The sequence below is a fragment of the Gossypium raimondii genome, chromosome 6, assembly GCF_025698545.1.
Source record: "Gossypium raimondii isolate GPD5lz chromosome 6, ASM2569854v1, whole genome shotgun sequence".
Lineage (NCBI taxonomy): Eukaryota > Viridiplantae > Streptophyta > Magnoliopsida > Malvales > Malvaceae > Gossypium > Gossypium raimondii.
Genome location: NC_068570.1, coordinates 14576155 through 14599327, shown reverse-complemented (window position 1 = coordinate 14599327; position 23173 = coordinate 14576155). Strand labels below are relative to the sequence as shown.

Below are 23173 nucleotides of genomic sequence, written 5' to 3'. Positions count from 1 at the left end.
AGGAAAATATTTTCCTCCAATCAAACACTGGAAAATAGGGAAAACCAATTCCGAAAAATATTTTACCCTATCAAACAGACCCTAAATTTTTCAGATTAGGGATGGGTGGGGAGGTAATTTTCTTATTTAATTTTAATATTAATATTAATATTTATTTATATTTTAGTGAGAGGATGATTGACTGACATGTTGTTTTTTTAATGACAAGTACCAACTTTAAAATATAGTTGAAATGCCTAACTCAAACCAACCTAATAATTTAATTAGCGGATGAAAATTCATTAAAATTAAAGTGGAATAGAAAACAAAATTAATATTTTATTCTCAAATTTCATTTAAGAGTTCCACTTGAATTGATTAAGATTAAAAAAAAAAAAGGAAATTTGCTTTGTTGAATGATTGGTGAGTGCAGTAACAGTGCTTCATTCTCCGCTTTTTGGAAAAGAAAACATTTGCTTAAAATCTTTAAACATAAAAAATTGAGTGTCTGTAATTACCAGCTTAACCCTTATTTAATAAATCTGCAGCATTATTTTCCTTCCAAGACAAATATCGATTATTACTGGCATTGAAGCGCAAATATTAAGTTTCTAAACAGCAGTTACTGTGTGTCCTTTGTTTGCATTTGCAGCTTTCTTCTTCTATAAATTCGGGCTGAAACTCCAGCTTCTCTCATTCCATTCTCATTCGTTTTGTTAAACCCCTCCCTTTGGTTAGTTTCGTTTACCTGCTCCTCTGTTTCTCTCTTTCTTTTACTTTCTTTGCCTTTGAATTCTCTTCCATCCCCATGTTGCTCTTCTTTCTTCACCTTCTGCTTCTGAGACTTGGGCTCTAGTTTCTTTCGCCAGCCAAGGAACACAATTTCTCCACTCAAAATGTTGAAACAAAAACTCTGTTTTCTCGACCAACAGAGGGGTTACTCTGCTTCAATTTCTATACAAAAACACTGCCATCTCCACTTAATAAATGGCTGTTCTGAGGATTTTCTTTCAACTCCATTAATATTATCTTTCTGTTTCAATTAATGGGTATTAATTAAATAATAAAAAAGAAGAAGAATAAAAATCAGATCTCCTAAATGTTTTGTTGCAACAAAATTAAGTTGAACAGTAACCATAGTTTGATTAATATTAAAGTCTATTCCATGTGGTTGGTGGCTTAAGGTGGTAGGTTTAGAAAAAAAAATGTCTTCTAGAATTGTATACGATCTATGTTGGTTTTGACTTTTTTTGGTGCTTATCCATCTCCGTTACTAATAATCATGTTACATCATCACTTGCTCTGTTTTTTTAGTTGGAAAAATGGCAGAGCGTGTGATCACCCGAGTACACAGCCTCCGGGACCGTCTGGATGACACATTTATTGCCCATAGAAACGAGGTTTTGGCCTTGCTCACAAGGTAATTTAAATATAACCCCTTCAACGATTGCTTTTCCTTTTGCAAATGCTTAGTTTTGCTGTTTTCTATTGTAGGATCGAGGGTAAGGGAAAAGGGATTCTGCAACACCATCAATTTATCCTAGAGTTCGAAGCCATCCCTGAAGAAACCAGAAAGAAGCTCGCTGATGGAGCATTTTCTGAAATATTGAGAGCCAGTCAGGTATAAAACAAACCCTTTTTGTGTTCTCTCTTATGGGTTTTATTGTGACACTAGTGTTGATTTTAGTGACATTTGTGTTGTAGGAAGCGATCGTGTTGCCACCATGGGTTGCACTTGCAGTTCGTCCAAGGCCTGGTGTTTGGGAGTATATTAAAGTGAATGTCCACGCCCTTGTTGTTGAGGAACTCACTGTTGCCGAGTATCTTCACTTCAAGGAAGAGCTTGTTGATGGAAGGTATCTTGAAAAATGTTCAATTTTTGTTTACTTCACTCGTAAATGCTCATTTTAACACTGTTTCTTTGATTTTTCTTGCAGTGCAAATGGCAATTTCGTTTTGGAATTGGATTTTGAGCCCTTCAATGCATCTTTCCCTCGCTCAACTCTTTCCAAGTCTATCGGTAATGGTGTCGAGTTCCTCAACCGCCACCTTTCGGCTAAATTGTTCCATGACAAGGAGAGCATGCACCCTTTGCTTGAATTCCTCAAAGTCCATTGCCACAAAGGAAAGGTATGCAACATAAAGCACCAGTTACTTGTGTTTTATAGTTGACATCTGCATATACTAAAACATAGATTTCTTAGCATAAGATTTAAATGATGGATTTAGTGTCCTGAATGTCTTAGTTGGTGTTTTCGCAGAACATGATGTTGAATGACAGAATTCAAAACCTGAATTCCCTTCAACATGTATTGAGGAAGGCAGAAGAATATCTTGGTACACTGCCAGCTGAGACACCGTACGCTGAACTCGAACACAAGTTCCAGGAAATCGGTTTAGAGAGAGGTTGGGGTGATACCGCGGGGCGTGTGCTGGAGATGATCCAACTCCTTTTGGATCTTCTCGAGGCCCCTGATCCTTGCACCCTTGAGAAGTTCCTCGGGAGAGTTCCCATGGTGTTCAATGTTGTCATCCTTACTCCTCACGGATACTTTGCTCAAGACAACGTTTTGGGGTACCCCGACACCGGTGGCCAGGTTAGCCTTCCAAGCCTTGGTATAATTTGTGTATAAAACTAAGTTTGTAAATGTATAAATCCTTCAACTTATTACTTATAGGTTGTATACATCTTGGATCAAGTCCGTGCCTTGGAGAACGAGATGCTCCTCCGTATCAAGCAGCAAGGACTCAACATTACCCCTCGAATCTTAATTGTAAGAGCTGTTGGTTATTAGTATTTTATGAACTTTTTATTGATTTATTTTGGTTTCCTTCCAATATCTGATTTTGGTTGTTGTTGCTGATCAGATTACCAGACTTCTCCCTGACGCCGTTGGAACAACTTGTGGTCAACGAGTCGAGAAGGTATACGGAACGGAATACTCAGACATCCTCCGAGTACCCTTTAGAACAGAGAAGGGAATTGTACGTAGATGGATCTCGAGATTCGAAGTCTGGCCCTACTTGGAAACTTACACTGAGGTGAACCATTGATATTCTTGTATCCAATTCCTATAGATAATCTGTAATATTTACAAGTAAAAATCTCTTTGGCTTTAGGATGTTGCTCACGAAATTTCCAAAGAGTTGCAAGGCAAGCCCGATCTCATCATCGGAAACTATAGTGACGGCAACATTGTTGCCTCGTTGCTGGCTCATAAATTGGGAGTCACACAGGTTTTTTAGAGACTAATTCACTTTGTTTTCCCTTTATCATATTTCAGTATAATGGCTGATTTTATTTCATTCTTTTGCAGTGTACCATTGCCCATGCTTTGGAGAAAACAAAGTACCCAGATTCCGATATTTACTGGAAGAAGCTCGAGGATAAATACCATTTCTCCTGCCAATTTACAGCTGATCTTATTGCAATGAACCATACAGATTTCATCATCACTAGTACTTTCCAAGAAATTGCAGGAAGGTATATTTATGTGTGTATATGTATTCTTGATATGCGTTTTTGTACAGTTTTAACACACAATATTGTGATGATTTCAGCAAGGACACTGTTGGTCAATATGAGAGTCACACTGCTTTCACTCTTCCTGGTCTATACCGAGTCGTACACGGTATCGACGTATTTGATCCCAAATTCAACATCGTGTCTCCCGGTGCTGACATGAGCATATACTTCCCTTACACCGAGGAGAAGAGGAGGTTGAAGCATTTCCACCCCGAGATTGAAGACCTCCTTTACAGCAAAGTCGAGAACGAAGAACACTTGTAAGTACAACACACCAAAATGTTTTACCTACATGTTATTAGCAAATTCCTATTTGAACTAATGATTTGTTCATCGTTGTCCCAACAGATGTGTGCTAAACGACCGCAACAAGCCGATCCTATTCACAATGGCAAGGCTGGACCGTGTTAAGAACTTAACCGGACTCGTCGAGTGGTACGGAAAGAATGCAAAGCTTCGCGAGTTGGTTAACCTTGTAGTCGTAGGTGGAGACAGGAGAAAAGAATCCAAAGATTTAGAAGAGAAGGCCGAAATGAAGAAGATGTTTGAGCTGATAGAAACATACAAATTGAACGGCCAATTCAGATGGATATCATCGCAAATGAACCGAGTTAGGAACGGTGAGCTGTACCGCTACATTTGCGACACAAGGGGTGCCTTCGTACAACCAGCATTGTACGAAGCCTTTGGATTAACGGTTGTTGAAGCCATGACTTGCGGGTTGCCCACATTTGCTACCTGCAATGGTGGACCAGCTGAAATCATTGTCCACGGTAAATCTGGGTTCAACATTGATCCTTACCATGGTGATCAAGCTGCAGAGATCCTTGTCGACTTCTTCGACAAATGTAAAAAAGACCCATCTCACTGGAACGACATCTCTGAGGGTGGCTTGAAACGTATCCAGGAGAAGTAAGCTCACAAATTTTTGAATTACATACAAGTCAATAACATATAGTTTTTGGTTAATGTTTGTTGTAAGGATGTTGATTGTTTGGATTGTTGGAATCAGATACACATGGCAGATATACTCGGAGAGGCTATTAACACTGACGGGAGTGTATGGGTTCTGGAAGCACGTTTCCAACCTTGACCGTCGCGAGAGCCGCCGTTACCTGGAGATGTTTTATGCTCTTAAGTACCGCAAGCTGGTAGATTGCATCATCTCCATTTCCTTTGTTTGGTTCATGTCAGTCCAAGTGAAAGTTGCAAACTGCTAAGGACATTGTTGCCATGTTTGTGTTAATTGCAGGCTGAATCGGTTCCTCTGGCAGAGGAGATGTAAAACAAAGGAAGAGGCGGGTTTTCCCTGGAGGATTTTTCTGAGTTCTTCACAATAAAATAATAATAATCTTTTGTTGTTTTCATATTTATGGTCGGACAAGAAAAAGCCTCTTTTGTATCTCTTTTCCTTTTTTTTTCTTTTTTTTTTTTGTTGTTTTATTTTTCCCGGCATTGTTAGAACATGGAGGGGGTACTGCGCCCCTGGATTCCAACAAAAGATTGTGATTTCCCTCATTTTCTTTTTTTATTTGTACGTGTCTCCCAAGTCCCAACTAGTGACGCCACCTGGTATGACTAGACCTGACTATGGGTTATGTACGCCATGATAAAATTTTAGATCTTTTTAATAGGTTTGGGTTTGGTTCGACTTAAAAGTTGAGATTAAAATTTTTTCTAAACTCGACTTGAATAAAAATATTAAAACTCAAATTTAATCTGTTTGTATTAAATTTTTTATATTATTTTATAAAAACATAATACATTAAAAATATTAAAAACATTACAATAAATATTTTTAACAAATTGAAAATAATTTTTTAAAAATCTTTATACTTAGATAACGTTAAGATAGATAGAACTTAACAAGCAAATGCCTCTAAAATAGTAGCAAAATTAACAATAAAATAAGAGTTATACAATATTCAAATAATAACAACAAAATAGAAGCAACATAATAATAAAATGACAACAAGACAGTAAGAAAACAGCAGGAAAACAACAAGAAAACAACAATTTTTTTTCTTTTTGCAACTTTGAGTCGTGCCAGGCCGAACCAAAAAATCATTACCCAAAGCTTGAGCTATTTTCTAAACGAGTCTTATTTTTTTGCCTAAGCCCATTTTTTGGGCATATATTTTTACCCAAACTCTCTCAGTTTTTGGATAAGCTTTTGGACTAGGTCGAGTGGCCCAACTCATAAATAGGTCTAGCTCCGACCCCAACACGATATGCCAATAATCTCCAACCAAAATTAAATATTAATCTATTGGCTCTAAAATCAACTCGATATTTTTATATTTTTATCAATTTTTAAATAATTTATTAATTACTTTCTAAGTATTATCATGTTAGAGCAAATATTAACAAGGTATTATATGAATATGTGTTGAGTGAAATGATTAATGTACATTTCACTCTAAAGTGAAAATCCAAAGAAATAAAATTGTTGGAGGGACCTCCATAAACACCAAAAAAAATTATTCTTTATGGATTATAAAGCAAACATAATAAATACCTTAACTCTATAAAAACTAATATAAATTATTAATCAATATTAATAAAAGTTTTATATATTAAAAAGAACTTCAATAATCGTCCTATGTCGAGACGGTGAAATTTTTTTTCCTCTAGATCAGACATGAATAATTGAAAAATTAGACTCCTCAAAACAATATTTCAAAACGTAACCCAATATAATATTTTTTTCCCAATGATAAAAATTTATCGATTATGATCTATAAAGAATTATAGCTAGCAAAATAGGCCCGAGTCCAAAAGTCAATTCTTGTCGATCCAAACTTGTAACAAGTCAAGTTCGAGAAAATCCAAGTCCATAATAGATTTGAACCTGATAGAATCTAATTTCGATAAAGCCTGAGTCCGTAACACACCTAACCCCGAGATTGATCTGGCTTGAGCCCGAGATAAATCCGACTCAAAGTCCAAAAAAGCTTGACTTTATAGCTGAACAACCATAATAAACATTAATAATTAATATAATTTTATGATATTACTTAAAATATAAATAAATGATAATTCTTTACTTTTTTTTTATGTATTCTTAACCATGACATATTTATGTTAAAAGTTTATTGATAGGAAAAGTAATTAATAATAATGTTTATGTTAAATTATAATGTGAAATAATTTTTAATAACATTAATTTAATATAAAATAATTTTAATATTATAATTATATATGTATAATAAATATATAAATTAATAATCATTAAAATTTATAAAATTAAACTTTAATGATAATATATGATATAGGAGGCTAACTTTCAAATGCACGAAAAGTATGAGGATTTAGAGCATATTTCAACTAATATAATAATAAACAATAATATATATAATGTACTATTATTATATATAACTATTATTATAATATAGATTATAATAAAAGATATAGTATTACATGATATTATAATGTTTAATCATTTATGCATATATATTATGATATGATATAATATGATATAGCATCATATAATATAGTAGGTGAGCTAACTTTCAAATGTACGAAAAGTATAGGGACTTAGAGCATATTTCAACTAGTATAACAATAAACAATAATATGTAATATATATATATATATATATGTACTACTATTATTATATTATAGATTATAATAAAAGATATAATGTTCAATCATTGATGCATATATATAAACTATTAATATATTATATATTATATGATATGATATGATATAACATTATATAGTATAGTATGAGGGTTAACTTTCAAGTGTACAAAAAGTATAGGCACTTAAAGTATATTTCAACCAAGATATAATAATAAACAATAATATATGTTTATAATCAATAAATAATGTACTACTATTATATTATAAAATATAATAAAAGATATAGTATTATATGATATTATAGTGTTTAATCAATGATGCATATACATAAGCTATTAATATATGATATGATATAACATTATATAATATATTAGGAGGGCTAACTTTTAAATGTAGGAAAAGTATAGGGCTTAGAAAATATTTCAACCAATATAATAAACAATAATATATGATAATAATTAATATATTATGTATTACTATACTATTATAGTATGTGATATAATATTAATGAAATAATATATTTGATAAGTATTAATATAATAACTATTATTATATTATAGATTATAAAATATATATATAGCATCCATAGTTATGTGTAATTTAGTATATTAAAATATATGTTTATAACTATAACTAATAATACATAAAATATTATCAAAATTTTAATATCTAGATAAAAATATTAGATTTTAAATTAGATTTTGAATTGGGCTTTAACTTTTACAAAATATATTTAGGTATTGAGTTTAATTTCTTTCTATTTTGGACTTGAGATTTGGGCTATAATTATTTTATTTTGAGTTTGGGTAATACTGAGTATATTATTTGGGTTTGGACTTAGTATAATATATTTGGGGTTTTGGAATAAATATTTTAGAATATGAATATTTGGGTTATAAATTTAATAAGCAAGATAAAAAGTTATTCAATTGTCAATAAAATATAATAAAAACAATAAAATACATTTTCGTTAATTTTTATAAATCATTGAATAATAAATTTTACATACAATAAGTACTTTAATTATTTTATAGAAAATAACTTTATTAAATCTATATAATTTATGTTTTTTATAAAACAAATTTAAATTATGTTATCATATAAAAGTTAAATAAATTACTACATTCAAAATTAAAATATTTCTAACTTAAAAAATTCAAAATTATCTAAATCAGTCAGAACCGTCCGGCTCGATCCGAGCCCAAATTAAAAAAATCCAAAAATGAAAATACCAGAGTCCAAAAGACCCCGAACCCGAACTGATCTGAGCCCAAAATAAGCTCGATCCAAGCCTGTCGGTTTGTTAGCTCTAGAAAAAGCAAAGGCAATTAACGTTTACTAAAAGCACCAACGCCTTGAATTGGGCCTTAAAAAGGTTGAACCCATAAACATTGTTTAACTGTTCAGGGGACTCTAATAAGTTAAAATATCTCTATGTTATTCAAACTTTTAGAATTTAAATTTTTTTACTCCTAATTTTATTCATTTATTTTTCAAATGTAAAATATAAGTAAAATTATTAAAATTTTGGGTTAAAATCAAATTTATTACAATATCATTTTCTTTTATATGATTATTAAGTGAGTTTTTTAATTTATAAATGTCGTGCTATCGATTTAACAAGATGTTAATAATTAGACCTAAATCGTAAAATCTAAAAAGAAAATCCAAATGTAACAAAAATTACGTCAACTTAAAAGCATAATTTAATTAATCTAGTCTTACAGGTTTTAAATCGAAAAGGGATATAAGGAGACAAAGTTAAACACCGACTAATGTTATTAATCAAATATTGATAATGCTAATCATACAATAGGTGACATCCACAATGTTGCAAAGATGATCATTAATTTGCTTAACCATATTTATATAGGACATAATTAATGTGGTAACAGTTTTTTAAGTCCTTTACAAGAAAATTTAAAAATATGAAGTGAAAACTATTTTTTTTATTATGTGTGATTGATTACCTAAAAACACATTCCTTTAATAAAAATTTTAAATTAAAAAGATAATTTTGGTTTGCAAAACAAAAATCGAGTTCGGGAGTACTGTTGCGTGTGATAAAAGTATTAGCACCCTTACAACGTCCGTTAAGAAAAACGGTATCATTTAATAATATGTTATTCTCAATTTTAAAATAACGAATTTAAATTTGATATTTAAAATAAATGTTGTCATAAAAATTAATTTATTATGAATGAAACGAATTTATTTTTAAAACAAAAATTCTAGTGGGACCTTAATGGAAACTTGTAACAAAAGAAATATCTTGTTTCATTCATGAAAAATGATATTCTTTTATGATAAATAATTATTGAGTATCTTGGTAGCACCCTGATGATAACCTAAAATTATCATTGTATTAGAATATAAACTCATATACATATATAAATTGCAAAGAGAGAAACACACCAGTACACAATGAAACAAAATGAAAAATTACATCACAAAGCCAATTAAGACATCACAACATAAACTCATAACATGAAAATAATTTGTAAATATTTTATAAATTATATAAGTTCATGGGGCCTTGGGATTTTTAAAAGATTATTTAGAAAACAAAATAAAATTTATATATTCGTTTAACAAATAATTAGCCTGTGATACCATAGGATTAAAAGAAAATCATTTTAAAAACCAAATGATATTTATATTTTATGATATTTATTGAATTCGTAACATCTTGTGATTTTTTATACAGTATTTTGGGTTAAACTCAAATTATGCAACGAACAAGAACGAAAAATGAGAAAATTGGACACAAATATTTACGTGGAAAAACCCCTCCGAAGAGAAAAAAAAACCACAGGCAAAAAAAGCTTTACTAAAATGACAAATATCGAAAAAGGAGTACAAGATGGAGGAACAAACAAACCTGAACCCAAAATTACAAAGTTCTCCCAAAATTCCCACAAAACTCTCTTAATTATGTTGTTGAATTCAACTCCCTAAGATTGCTAAAAGCCTTATTTATAGGCTAAAATTCGTGACTAATCTGATTAGAATATCCTAGAGTTATTAGAGTTCAAAAAAAGATAGCAAAGTTTAACTTGGAGAAGAAACCCAGTTTAGTGGGGAGCACGTCACCACGTCGTGACATGGCATATTGCCTCGTCATGATGTCATTCTTCGTGTCGTCAAGATCTGAAGATTCTTCTCGTTAGGATGTCGATGTCGTGTTGTTGAGACATTGGCTCTTCCTCATCATGACATCAGCTCTGTTTCATCTGAAATACGAGGTACACTCCACAAGTCTCCACCTTGACTTATATTTTCAAAACGTCTTCTTTGTCGAGCCCCGTCAAGAGCCTAATTCAATCTTTGTCAAATACTTACCAAGTCTAAGCAATGCTTGAACTTGGAAATTGGAAGACTTTTTTTTTTATCATAATGGTTGGATTGTTTTTTCTGCCGATTTTGTGAATCTAAACATCTCCTTGAACATCTTCTGAATTCCAAACAAGTATTGGATGCCCCCTCAAATATCTAAGAATCCACTTAACAACTTGCCAGTGTAATTTTTCGAGTTTGGTCATGTATCTACTTACTACACTAACAACATGTGAAAATCGAGACGAGTACAAACCATAACATACATTAAATTTTCGACTGCAATGGAATAAGGAACTGAGGACATGTATCTTTCTTTGTATTCGGTTTTTGGTGATTCTAAACCTGAAAGTTTGAAGTGTGCAGCTAAGGGAGTACTAACTGGTTTAGAATCTTACATTCCAAACCGTTCGAGAAATTTTTTGATGTATCTCTGTTGTGACAAAAATAGTTTGCTAGAGTGACAAATTTTCTTGGCTGCACCAAGATCCTTCATCTCGAACTTAGAGTTAAACATGGTTTTAAGTCGGTTTATTTTTTATGGATCTTTAGCCGCAATTAACATATCATCAACATAAAACAACAAACAAATAAATGATTCATCATCTAAAAGTTGTAGATACACACAACTGTCGTACTTACTCTGAGCGAAACAGATACTTAACATGAAGGAATCGAACTTCTTATACAACTATCAAGGAGACTACTTTAGGCCGTACAAATATTTTTGTAAAAAGCATACATGATCTTCCTTACCTTCGATCCTGAAGCCTTCCAGTTGCTACATGTAAATGTCCTCCTCTAGGTCGCCATGAATGAATTCAATTTTCATATCTAACTGCTCTAATTTGAGACTGTGTAATGCAACAAGATCTAATAGTGCCCGAATAGACGTATGCTTTATAACAGAAGAGAACACATCATGAAAATCAACTCCATCAACTTGACTGTAGCCCTTTGCAACCAACCTCACCTTTTATCTCATGTCACCTTTGCAACCAACTCCATCAACTCCTTCCTTCTTTTTGAACACCCACTTGAAACCCACTATTTTCTTTCTGGTGGGTGGTTTAACGAGTTGCCAAGTCTCGTTCTTTGGTAACTCTTGAAAAGAGTTATATTTCATGCCTTTAGACCTAGTTAATTACTTGTACATAGGTACATTTAGTTGCATTTTAGGACATTTCATTCGCATTTTCATAATTTTATTAGGAGCTTGGACTGTGTTTAAATATTAGGTACTTTTAATTGTTTGTGATAGGACTGTGTTTAGTGGTTTGGTAGCTGAAAGTTGGGAATGAGAAATAAAGGAATGAAGATTTGTCGGGGTAAAAGGTTGGATATTTTGTCAGCACGAATGTCGTTGCAATTCCAGGAAGATCGAGTCAACACTCAACGTGTAACACCCTTATACTCGGTTCGACCCAAGGAACTTGATATAGGAATGTTACATTTGGTGCCAAAGTGATTTTGGCTAATCACTAATATATTTGAACCTAAAGAAAATAAATTTTTGTAACTTATATTTTAGTCCCTACTACTTGGAACACACTTGATCTTCCTAATGTACATGCCATTCTATTCAAAATTTTGAAACGTACCCTCTTGGCACTTGGAGATGTGATGAGATGGATGCTCACAACCTCAATTACAACTCTTTAAAATCATTGTACCTAATCTGTGCACGAAAAACAAAATCGTACGCTGAGTAAAAAACTCAGTGATATTTCTATAATCTGAATATTTAAAAACAAGATAATATAATAGACACAATTAAATTATAAGGACATATTAATGTCTAGTATTATAACTATTATTTTTCATTTGTTAAACAATATCTTAATTCACACAATTGCTATATAAATGGTTATTCACATATCAAACCATATTTATTCGTACAATGGTATCAATCATGCAATACTCAATTCATGAATACATTATTTCATACCATACTCAATTCTCATCATTTGCTATATAATAGCTTTTTACAATATGATACACATATCATTTAAACAACAATATTGTTCATTTTATATCCAATTCATGAATACACAATTCATGTGCCTCAATCCATATTTTAAATCACTGTCCCATTTTCATTCCATATACAATATCATCCAATATCAATTATAGTACCATTTCAATTAATTTCCCCTATTAACACGACTCAGAATCGGACGGATACACAGATCCAACCAAAATACACCAATTTGACACCCAATGCCTCATCAGATAATTCGAAGTAATAAATTGACACCCAGTGCCTCATCAGATAATTCGAAGTAATAGATTGACACCCAGTGTCTCATCGGCTAAACCAAAGTAAATTGGCACCCAGTGCCTCATCGAACTAATCCGAAGTAGTAAATTAACACCCAATGTCTCATCGACTCGAAGTTGAAGAAATACCTGAACTCTTTCAATCTTATGGCATGCCATCTATATCCGACTTAACCCGATACAATTAATAGGGTTCCAATTCACTTTTCAAATACAACCAATATTCATTTCAATTCAAATAATCAATATATTCAATATATATATATATATATATATATATATATATATATACTAATTCAATCCATTCAATCAACTTAAATTCAATTCAATGACAAAGTGTCAAATACTCACCTCAATACTTACCATATGCATTAAATAAAAAAATACAACAAAAATAACTAAGTTCGGATTATAGAAATACAAACCGGAAATTTCAAGCTATTCTTCATCGACTTTATCTTTTCCCTTTTTAGTCGAGGGTTCTGGTACGACTTTAGCTACGGAATTAAAACAATTAAAATTCATAAATACAACACAACACAATTCAATCTCATATTTAATATTTTAATTTTTACTCAATATTTGCCTAAATTCTAATTTAGTCCCTTAATCGAGACTAACTTTATTTCTTTACATTTAATTCTTTCTTTTCATACAAATTCCACTTTAGACTAAATTTAACTCCTTGTTTTCACTTAAATCCCTAAATTTCAGATTTTTCATAATTTAGTCTCTATTACTCAAAATTTACAATTTATTCTACAATTCAATCCTTTTCGTTTCTAACTTAAAAATCTATGAATTTAATCCCTAATACTAAAATTATTCAACATTAACAACACTTAAAAACTCAATAATTTCTAAAATTTCGACATGGGTTGAGTAGTATTTAACACTGAGATTCCAAAAATATAAAAATTACAAGAAAAGGGGACTAAATTGACTAACCAATTAAACTTTGAAACTTTGAAGCCCTTAAGGCCCTTCGTCTCCTTCTTTCTCTTTCTTTCTTTCCCTTTTTCTTTTCTTTTCTTTCTTTTCCTTTCTGTTTCGTTTTGTTTGTCTTTCTTTTTTTTCTTTTATTTATTTGTTTTATTATATTATAATATATAATATATATACTTAATAATTAAGTATAATTTAATATAATATATATTAAATTTACATACTTTTAACTTATGCAGGCTCATTAATAAAAAATGACATAATTGCTTCTTTAGTCCTTTTAATTTTTCTTTAATCTATAATTCAACTTTCACCCTGTGTGCAATTTACCTAATTACTCTTAATTCAAGCAAATTCTCTTAACCAAGACCTAATTAACTACACGACTAACTTAAAAATATTTACGAGTCCAATTTACAGGAACAGAGTCTCGGGAATACACTTTTCGACACACCTAACTATCGGGTCGTTAAAATTCTCCCCTTAAATTTTGTCCCCGAAATTTACCTGAAAAAAGGTAGGGGTACTGAGATCTCATTGTTTCTTCCGGTTCCCAAGTCGCTTCCTCAACACTATGACTACGCCATAATACTTTCACTAACGGAACTAGCTTATTGCGCAATTCTTTCACTTCTCGTGCCAAAATTTCAACCGATTCTTCTTTATATGACAAATCAGGTTGAATGTCAATATCTTCCGTCGAAATAATATGAGATGGATTCGATCGATATCTTCTATACATTGAAACGTGAAAACATCATGTATTTTCTGTAATTTCGCAGGCAAAGGTAAATGATAAGCAACTGGACCCACTCTTTCCTTGATCTCATACAGTCCAATAAATCGAGGACTCAGTTTTCCTTTTCGACCAAATCTCAAAATTTTTTCCAAGGTGAAACTTTAAGAAATACTTTATTGCCAACAGAATATTCAATATCTTGACATTTCAAATCTGCATATGATTTCTGTCTGTCAAAAGCTGTCTTCAATCTATCTTGAATTTTCTTAACAATGTCTTCCGTTTATTGAAATTAATTTCGGCCCGGTCATTTTTCTTTCACTCAATTCCATCCAACAAACAAGTGACCGAACACTTTTGACCGTATAAAGCTTCATACAGAGCCATTTGAATACTTGATTGAAAACTATTGTTATATACAAATTTAGCCAAAGGTAAGTAACATTTCCAACCTGATTCAAAATCAATAACACAAGTACGAAGCATGTCTTCCAAAATCTGAATAACACGCTCAGATTGTCCATCAGTCTACGGGTGAAAAGCTGTGCTAAAATTAAGTCGCGTACCAAGAGATTCATGCAACTGTTTTCAAAATCTCGAAGTGAACCGCGTATCTCGATCAGAAATTTTTGACATAGAGACACCGTGCAATCTCATTATTTCTTGAATATAAACTTCAACAAGTTTTTGAAGTGACCAATCATTCCTGACTGAAATAAAATGAGTCGATTTTGTAAGTCGATCAACAATCACCCAAATAACATTTTTCTTACTTGCTGATAAAGGTAACCTCGTTACAAAATCCATCGTGATACAATCTCATTTCCATTTAGGAATAGAAATAGGCTGAAGTAGTCCAGTAGGAACTTGATGTTCTGCCTTAACTCACTGACAAGTTAAACATTTAGCCACATACTCAACTACATCTCTTTTCATTCCGGACCACCAATAAGATTCTCGCAAATCACGATACATTTTCATTCCTCCAGGATGAAAAGCAAAAAGAGTATCATGAGCTTCGCGAAGTATCAACTCTTTCAATTCAGAAACATCTGAAACATAAATTCAATTATGAAATCTCAGGCAACCACAATTATCGATTTTGAAATTTTCTAATATACCATTCCGAATCATTTCTCTTTTCTTCGCCAATTTGTCATCTTCTAACTGCGCTGACTTAATCTGATCAAACATCACCAATTTGATTTTTAATTCAGCCATTAGGCTTCCATCGTCATTGATACTGAGCTGTGTAAACATTACTTGCAATTCAATTGTTGCTTTCCTACTCAATGTATCAGCTACAACATTAGCTTTACCAGGGTGGTAATCAATAATACAATCAAAATCTTTTAGAAGTTTTACCCAACGAAGCTGTCTCAAATTCAATTCCTTTTGAGATAAGAGGTATTTGAGACTCTTATGATCAGTATAAATATAACACTTTTCACCATACAACTAGTGTCTCCAAATCTTTAGAGCAAAAACCACAACAGCTAGCTTTAAATTGTGTGTCGGATAATTGCGTTCATGTATTTTTAGCTGACGAAATGCATAAACAATCACTTTCCCGTCTTGCATCAAAACACAACTAAGACCGCTCAAGAAAGCATCACTATAAACGACAAAATCCTTTCCATAAGAATCAAAGACCTTTACTAGATTACCTTTGGAGTTATTCTTAGAATCCTATATTTCATTTTTACTCAATTGGTCTCTTATTTCTTTTCTTTCCACTTAACCAGAAGTCCTTTCTTCATTTAGTTTTCCTAAAATCATCTCTACAATTCTATAGTTCCTTTACGCACATATTTACCTAGCTTATCATTTGTATTCATTCCCTATCCTTTCTTTTCATTTATTATTATTATTCTTATCACAACTATCTCATACAAATCATGACACTATCCATTTATCATTTTTTTAGACTCTACTTTGTTATACTTTTATATTTTCATTTCATTTCCTTTATTTTCTTTCTCTTTTCGAGGCAAACAACGATTATCCCTGTTATGGATCAAAGTTATTACTCTTAATCCAACCTCTTAGAAATCTATTGGCCCGGCCACTGCCAACAGTCTCCTCGAGGTAATTGTTCTTTCCAAAGTTTGCCTCTTTTATTACACAATTTACAGATTTACTATTTCTTCTTCTTCTTCTTTTTCTTCTTCTTCTCCTTCTTCTTCTTCTCCTTCTTCTTCTCCTTCTTCTTCTTCTTCTTCTTCTTCTTCTTCTTTTCACACTTTAGATCGCTCTTTATTCACTAATTCTTAAAATCATTTCGCTACCTTTTTATGTTCTCTAAAGTACTCACACTATTTTTCATGGTCAAAATTCTATTCTTATCTTCTATAATCTATTTTGAATTTTTTTAATATTCAATTTATCCTCTTATTAATACCCATTACAGACTATTTATTGGTTTTCTCAACAATTCTGAACAACCCTTTATTCCATGTCTTTTAGAGCCATACTTAAAGCATCTTTCAGAAAATATCCAATATTCACCTCAATGAGATTTTCTTTTTCGCATTTATTTCAAGGTCGAATAGTTCTTTTCCTTAAACCTTTAATACTTTCCTTGGAGATAATCTGATACCCTATTTTATCTTGCTCTTTATGTTCGTATACGAGTACAAATTCTCAGGCTTCTTTACCTTTCTTAGTTAATCGTGATAGAATTGAACTTGTCATCACTCTTTTACCTAATTCTTTTTTCTTTTCTTCTCATACTTTTTCAAGAAAATCTCCAATTCATCTTCTCATTAAGATTTATACCTTAAAAATATACTATTGGTATTTTTCACTTTTTTCTTCATAATTGGAAAATATTACTAGTCTATTCCACTACTCATATTTCTATTATTTCTTCTATTTCCAAAAGACTAACCTTATATTAATATACCAAACTTTTCATTTAAAAGCTCTGACTTTTTAAGTTCTCATTCTGTACATGTACAACTATATATACATATATACTAATTTTCCTTCACATTCACTAGTCCCTAGCTTTTACTTTGTCTTTACTTTTAACCACTTAAATCCATTTTTGCGTTTTCTCCCATCTCTGATTCTGTATCTTTCCCTGGAAAATTCTCTATATTAAGTTCTAAATTCTTTTCAAATTCATCTTCTACGATCCAATTTGGAAATTGCTCAGGATCTTCTTCCTCTTCCATCTTTTTAATGGGTATTGAATCTATAAATTATCTTGGTAATTTCCTAACAACTAATTTTTCCATCCATGGCATGTCAAAGACATTTTGCTTCCTAGTCAACTTTCATGAACCTACACTTTGTCACGTAATATATAACTATATTCTAAAAAGTTCGTGGTAACAATGTCTTTCAAAGTTAGTCTAAAATGATGCTCTCGTTCTATTAATGTCTCTCTAAGGGTCAAGTATTGCACTTTATTTTTTCTAATCAGTTCATGACCCTTCCATAACACTTCTTCCATCTTTCGATTTACAGTAATAAGGTGTTGAACAATGTCTTCTTCTGGTTTCATTCTATAATCTTGAACTTCTCTCATCATCCTATCAACTTTCTCCTTCTGTGCTGAAGTTGTTATCTCATCAGGCAATATCAGATTTATTTCCATTTCTTCCTATATCTATAATAGAAAATAAGTTTTTATCAAATTTTAGTATTTATCTATTTCCCTCTTGAGTCATTACTAACTAATTCAAAATCATTTCCTTATTAGTAACAATTCAGATTTTCAAACTTATCAATACTTTTAATATTGATATCACATCTCCTCAGATCGATATATCCTATATGGCATGTACTTCTAGACTCGTTTTTTACCCAAAAATCAGAAAACCTAAGCTCTGGTACCACTAAATGTAACACCCTTATATCCAGTTCGACCCAAGGAGCCTGATATAAGAATATTGCATTTGGTGCCAAAGTGATTTTGGCTAATCACTAATATATTTGAACCTAAAAAAAATAAATTTTTATAACTTATATTTTAGTCCCTACTACTTGAAACACACTTAATCTTCCTAATGTACATGTCATTCTATTCAAAGTTTTGAAACGTACCCTCTTGGCACTTGGAGATATGATGAGATGGATGCTCACAACCTCAATTACAACTCTTTAAAATCATTGTACCTAATCTGCGTACAGAAAACAAAACCGTACGCTGAGTAAAAAACTCAGTGGTATTTCTATAATCCGAATATTTAAAAACAAGATAATATAATAGGCACAATAAATTATAAGGACATATTAATGTCTAGTATCATAAATATTATTTTTCATTTGTTAAACAATATCCTAATTCACACAATTGCTATATAAATGGTTATTCACATATCAAACCATATGTACTCGTACAATGACATCACCATGTAATACTCAAATCATGAATACATTATTTCATACCATACTCAATTCTCATCATTTGCTATATAACAGCTTTTCACAATATGATACACATATCATTTAAACAACGATATTGTTCATTCCATATCCAATTCATGAATATACAATTCATGTGCCTTAATCCATATTTCAAATCACTGTCCCATTTTCATTCCACATACAATATCATCCAATATCAATTATAGTGTCATTTCAATTAATTTCCACTATTAACACGACTTGGACTTGGACGGATACACGAATCCAACCAAAACACACCAGTTTGGCACCCAGTGGCTCATCGAATAATTCGAAGTAATAAATTGTCACCCAATATCTCATCGGCTAAACCGAAGTAAATTGGCACCCAATGCCTTATAGAATTAATCCGAAGTAGTAAATTGACACCTAGTGTCTCATCGACTCGAAGTCGAAGAAATCTCTAAACTCTTTCAATCTTATGGCATGCCATCTATATCTGACTTAGCCGATACAATTAATAGGGTTCCAATTCACTTTTCAAATACAACCAATATTCATTTCAATTCAAATAATCAATATATTCAATATATATACTAATTCAATCCATTCAATCAACTTAAATTCAATTCAATGATAGAGTGTCAAATACTCACTTCAATACTTACCATATGCATCAAATAAAAAAATACAACAAATAATAACTAAGTTCGGATTATAGAAATACAAACCGGAAATTTCGAGCTATTCCTCGTCGACTTTATCTTTTCCCTTTTTAGTCAAGGGTTCCGGTACGACTTTAGCTACGGAATTAAAACAATTAAAATTCATCAATACAACACAATTCAATCTCATATTTAATATTTCAATTTTTACTTAATATTTTCCTAAATTCCAATTTAGTCCCTAAACCGAGACTAACTTTATTTTTTTACATTTAATTCTTTATTTTCATACAAATTCCACTTTAGACTAAATTTAACTCCCTATTTTCACTTAAATCCCTAAATTTTGATTTTTTTCACAATTTATCGCCTATTACTCAAAATTTACAATTTATTCTACAATTCAATTCTTTTTCATTTCTAACTTAAAAATATATCAATTTAATCCCTAATACTAAAATTATTCAACATTAACAACACTTAAAAAGTCAATAATTTCTAAAATTTCAACATGGGTCGGGTAGTATTTAACACCGGGATTCCAAAAATATAAAAATTACAAGAAGAATGGACTAAATTGACTAACCAATTGAACTTTAAAGCTTTGAAGCCTTTAAGGCCCTTCGTCTCCTTCTTTCTTTCCCTTTTTCTTTTCTTTCTTTTCCTTTCTGTTTCGTTTTGCTTGTCTTTCTTTTTTTTTCTTTTATTTATTTATTTTATTATATTATAATATATAATATATATACTTAATAATTTGGTAAGTATAATTTAATATAATATATATTAAATTTACATACTTTTAACTTATGCAGGCTCATTAAAAAAATGGCATAATTGCTTCTTTAGTCCTTTTAATTTTTCTTTAATCTATAATTCAGCTTTCACCCTATATGCAATTTAGTCCTTTTACCTAATTACTCTTAATTCAAGCAAATTCTCTTAACCAAGACCTAATTAACTACACAACTGGCTTCGTAAATATTTTTAATAAATATTTACGAGTCTGATTTACGGGAACGGAGTCTAGGGAATACACTTTCTAACACCCTTGGCTATCGAGTCGTTACACAACGCATACCAGTTTCAACCCAATTGTACTTGTACCAGAAAAATTTGCCTAAAAAAGTGGAGAAGATAATACTGGGATGTTGGTTTTTATCCTAAAAAAATAAATTTGAAAAGAGGAGAAGATAATCTTGAGTTGTTGAAAAAAGAATTTAAAAAAGAGGAGAAGATAATCTTAGATTGTTGAAAAAAGAATTTAAAAAGAGGAGATGATAATCTTGGGTTGTTGGATTTACCCTAGGAAAAAATCCTATAAAAAGCCAAAGGAGGAAACCCAAGACGAGCAGAAAAAAGTGGGAGAGATCCTTAGGTGTGAATAAGGGTTTAGCTGCGTAAATGAAAGGAAGTCGAAGGCAGTCCTTCTTAGTTATTCCGGGACGTTGTGCTACCGAAGTGTGGACTGGGCAAGTGAAAGTTGTTTCCCGAAGTTCTTCCGTTAATTCCATTAGTGTTCCTTCGAAAGATTGAATTGAAGTAGTTGAACACAATGTCAAATAATATTTTGGTTTGGAATTTTATTTCCCAGCCTATGAGCTAAATCTAATAGGGTTGGGATTACTTTTGATGAAACCTTAAACTATTTTTGTAGATGCAGTATATATCTAATTTACTTTACTATTTCATTTGATTGTTCTTATTTCTTAGTTAAAATGCAAACGATCTCTAAACATAAAAGATTGTTCGCATACTTATAAACTAATTCTAATTCCAAAAGGGTTGGATTGGTTGGATTGGTTGGATTAAAATTAAATGAAATGAGCAATTATTTGATAAACACTTGTAGTCGACTTTAGACATAGAGTTATGATCATATAGAAGGAACCCATGCAAGATATCTAGAAAGCTTTTAGACATGGACAATATAACTTGGGGTTTTGCTGTCGCGAGAGGCAGGCCATTTTAGAACTCTTCTGTGCAGTAAAGTAGATGCGATTTTACCAAGGCATTATTGACAGTAAGAGTCGATTCTGGGTAACCCAACCTTTCAAATCAACATCACTCAATCCGTATTCTTTGTCGTAGTATCTTTGCCACAACATATTTAGTTATTTATTTGTTCATTTACATGATATTCCCATAGTAATTCTCATAATTTCCATTACATTTTTACTCTCGTTTTGCCATAGCATTTCCAAGTATTCATTAATTCCACATATTGCATACATCACTATTCCGTTAATTGCCACTACATACTTATTGTTGTTTTTGCCATAACATTAATTATATTTTTATTATAATAACTTGACCAATTTTGAGCCTCAATCAGATCCTCGTAGGAACGATACTCACTTATCACTTTATTACTTGATTTAATGTGTATACTTGCACAAATCGCATATCATTTCACACGTGACATTCTTTTGAAGGGATTCCATCTCTTCTTCCATAGCAACAAGTCACTTGCTGAAATCAAAAGCTAAAATCGCCTCTGAATAATTCAAAGGGTCGGTTGAATCAATGATCTCCGCAACATTTAAAGCATATGTCACTAAATTTCCTTCATAGTAATTTTGCGGTAGTTTGATCTCTCGCATTTTTTTTGTCCCAGGCTAACTTATAATCTTGAAGTTGAGATTTAGAAGTCTCTGATTGGGATGGAGTGGCTTCGAAAACCTTATGTTGCATCGAAGAGACGTTGGTTTTGTGATATTTACATGATGTCGAGACGTGGCGATTATCTTCATCGAGACGTCACCCCTGCTCATCATGACTTTGCAACGTCATGATGTCACCGTCTATTTTTGTTTTCGGCTGCACCTTACTTGAAACACTCGACTTTTTGGTGTTGTTTTGACCTGGTAACCCACTTTTTGATAGAATCATTGATGTTTCATCAAATGAAACATATTTGCTAACGATGATCTCACTTGTTTCTAGGCACCATAACTTGTAGCCTTTTATCCCAACAGTAAAACCTAGAAAAGTACACTTTACCGCCTTTAGTTCAAGCTTTCCCTAACTAACTTGAGCATAAGCAAGACAACTAAATGCTCTAAGGTTAGAGTAATTAGGAGGATTACTTGACCAAATATCTTTAGGAACCTTTCTGTCCAATGCTCGGCGTGAATATGTGAGTTGTAGAATATGTAACCTGTGGAATACAATTGTTGTATCATCATGCAAGTTGTGCCAACACACGAGCTGTATCAATGCACGAGCTGTAATATTACGCAAAATGTGGCAATGCATGAATCGTAGGAACATGTGAGCTACGACGTAAATCACACCGCGTCGGTTGGGTATTATTTTGTTAACTTTTGACATGCTGCACGTATGTACTTGAAATGGGTGTTTATTCTATAAGCATGCATGTATGATTGGTTGTGTTCTTATATGTTTGTGATGTTCCTTTTTAATTAGGGTTTTATGTAACCTTTGACTCAAAGGTTATAGATTTTCAAAACTCACTAAGTTCATTTTGACCTTACCCAATTTTCCTCTTTTCCTATTTCAGGTTTTCTAGGTTGTTGCAGACTTTTCGAAAGGACTTAGCTAGAATATGACCTTTTGTGAATCATTCTTTTATTGAATATTTTTGTAACATGTACATATTGGGGAAACTTTCAGTCTTGGTCAGCTAGTAACTTGGTTTTGTTATACTTAGTTGTATCTATTTTTTTAAGATAAGTTTTGTATAAGCTAACTAATTTTTGTATTTCGATTGGAATTAATAATTCTAAAGTTTACAGTATCCTT

At 31.7% G+C, this 23173-nt stretch overlaps 1 protein-coding gene across 1 annotated transcript; it reads left to right on the top strand.

Annotated features, from left to right (window-relative positions):
* Window positions 1-676: 676 nt before the first annotated feature.
* Window positions 677-5163, top strand: LOC105773086 (sucrose synthase). The gene is made up of 13 exons (XM_052632416.1): window positions 677-1399; window positions 1474-1600; window positions 1684-1835; window positions 1917-2109; window positions 2241-2576; window positions 2658-2753; window positions 2848-3021; window positions 3100-3216; window positions 3297-3463; window positions 3541-3765; window positions 3854-4417; window positions 4518-4656; window positions 4758-5163. The coding sequence occupies exons 1-13, from the start codon at window positions 1302-1304 to the stop codon at window positions 4788-4790; spliced, it is 2421 nt and encodes an 806-aa protein (XP_052488376.1). The 5' UTR covers window positions 677-1301; the 3' UTR covers window positions 4791-5163.
* The last annotated feature ends 18010 nt before the right edge of the window (window positions 5164-23173 follow it).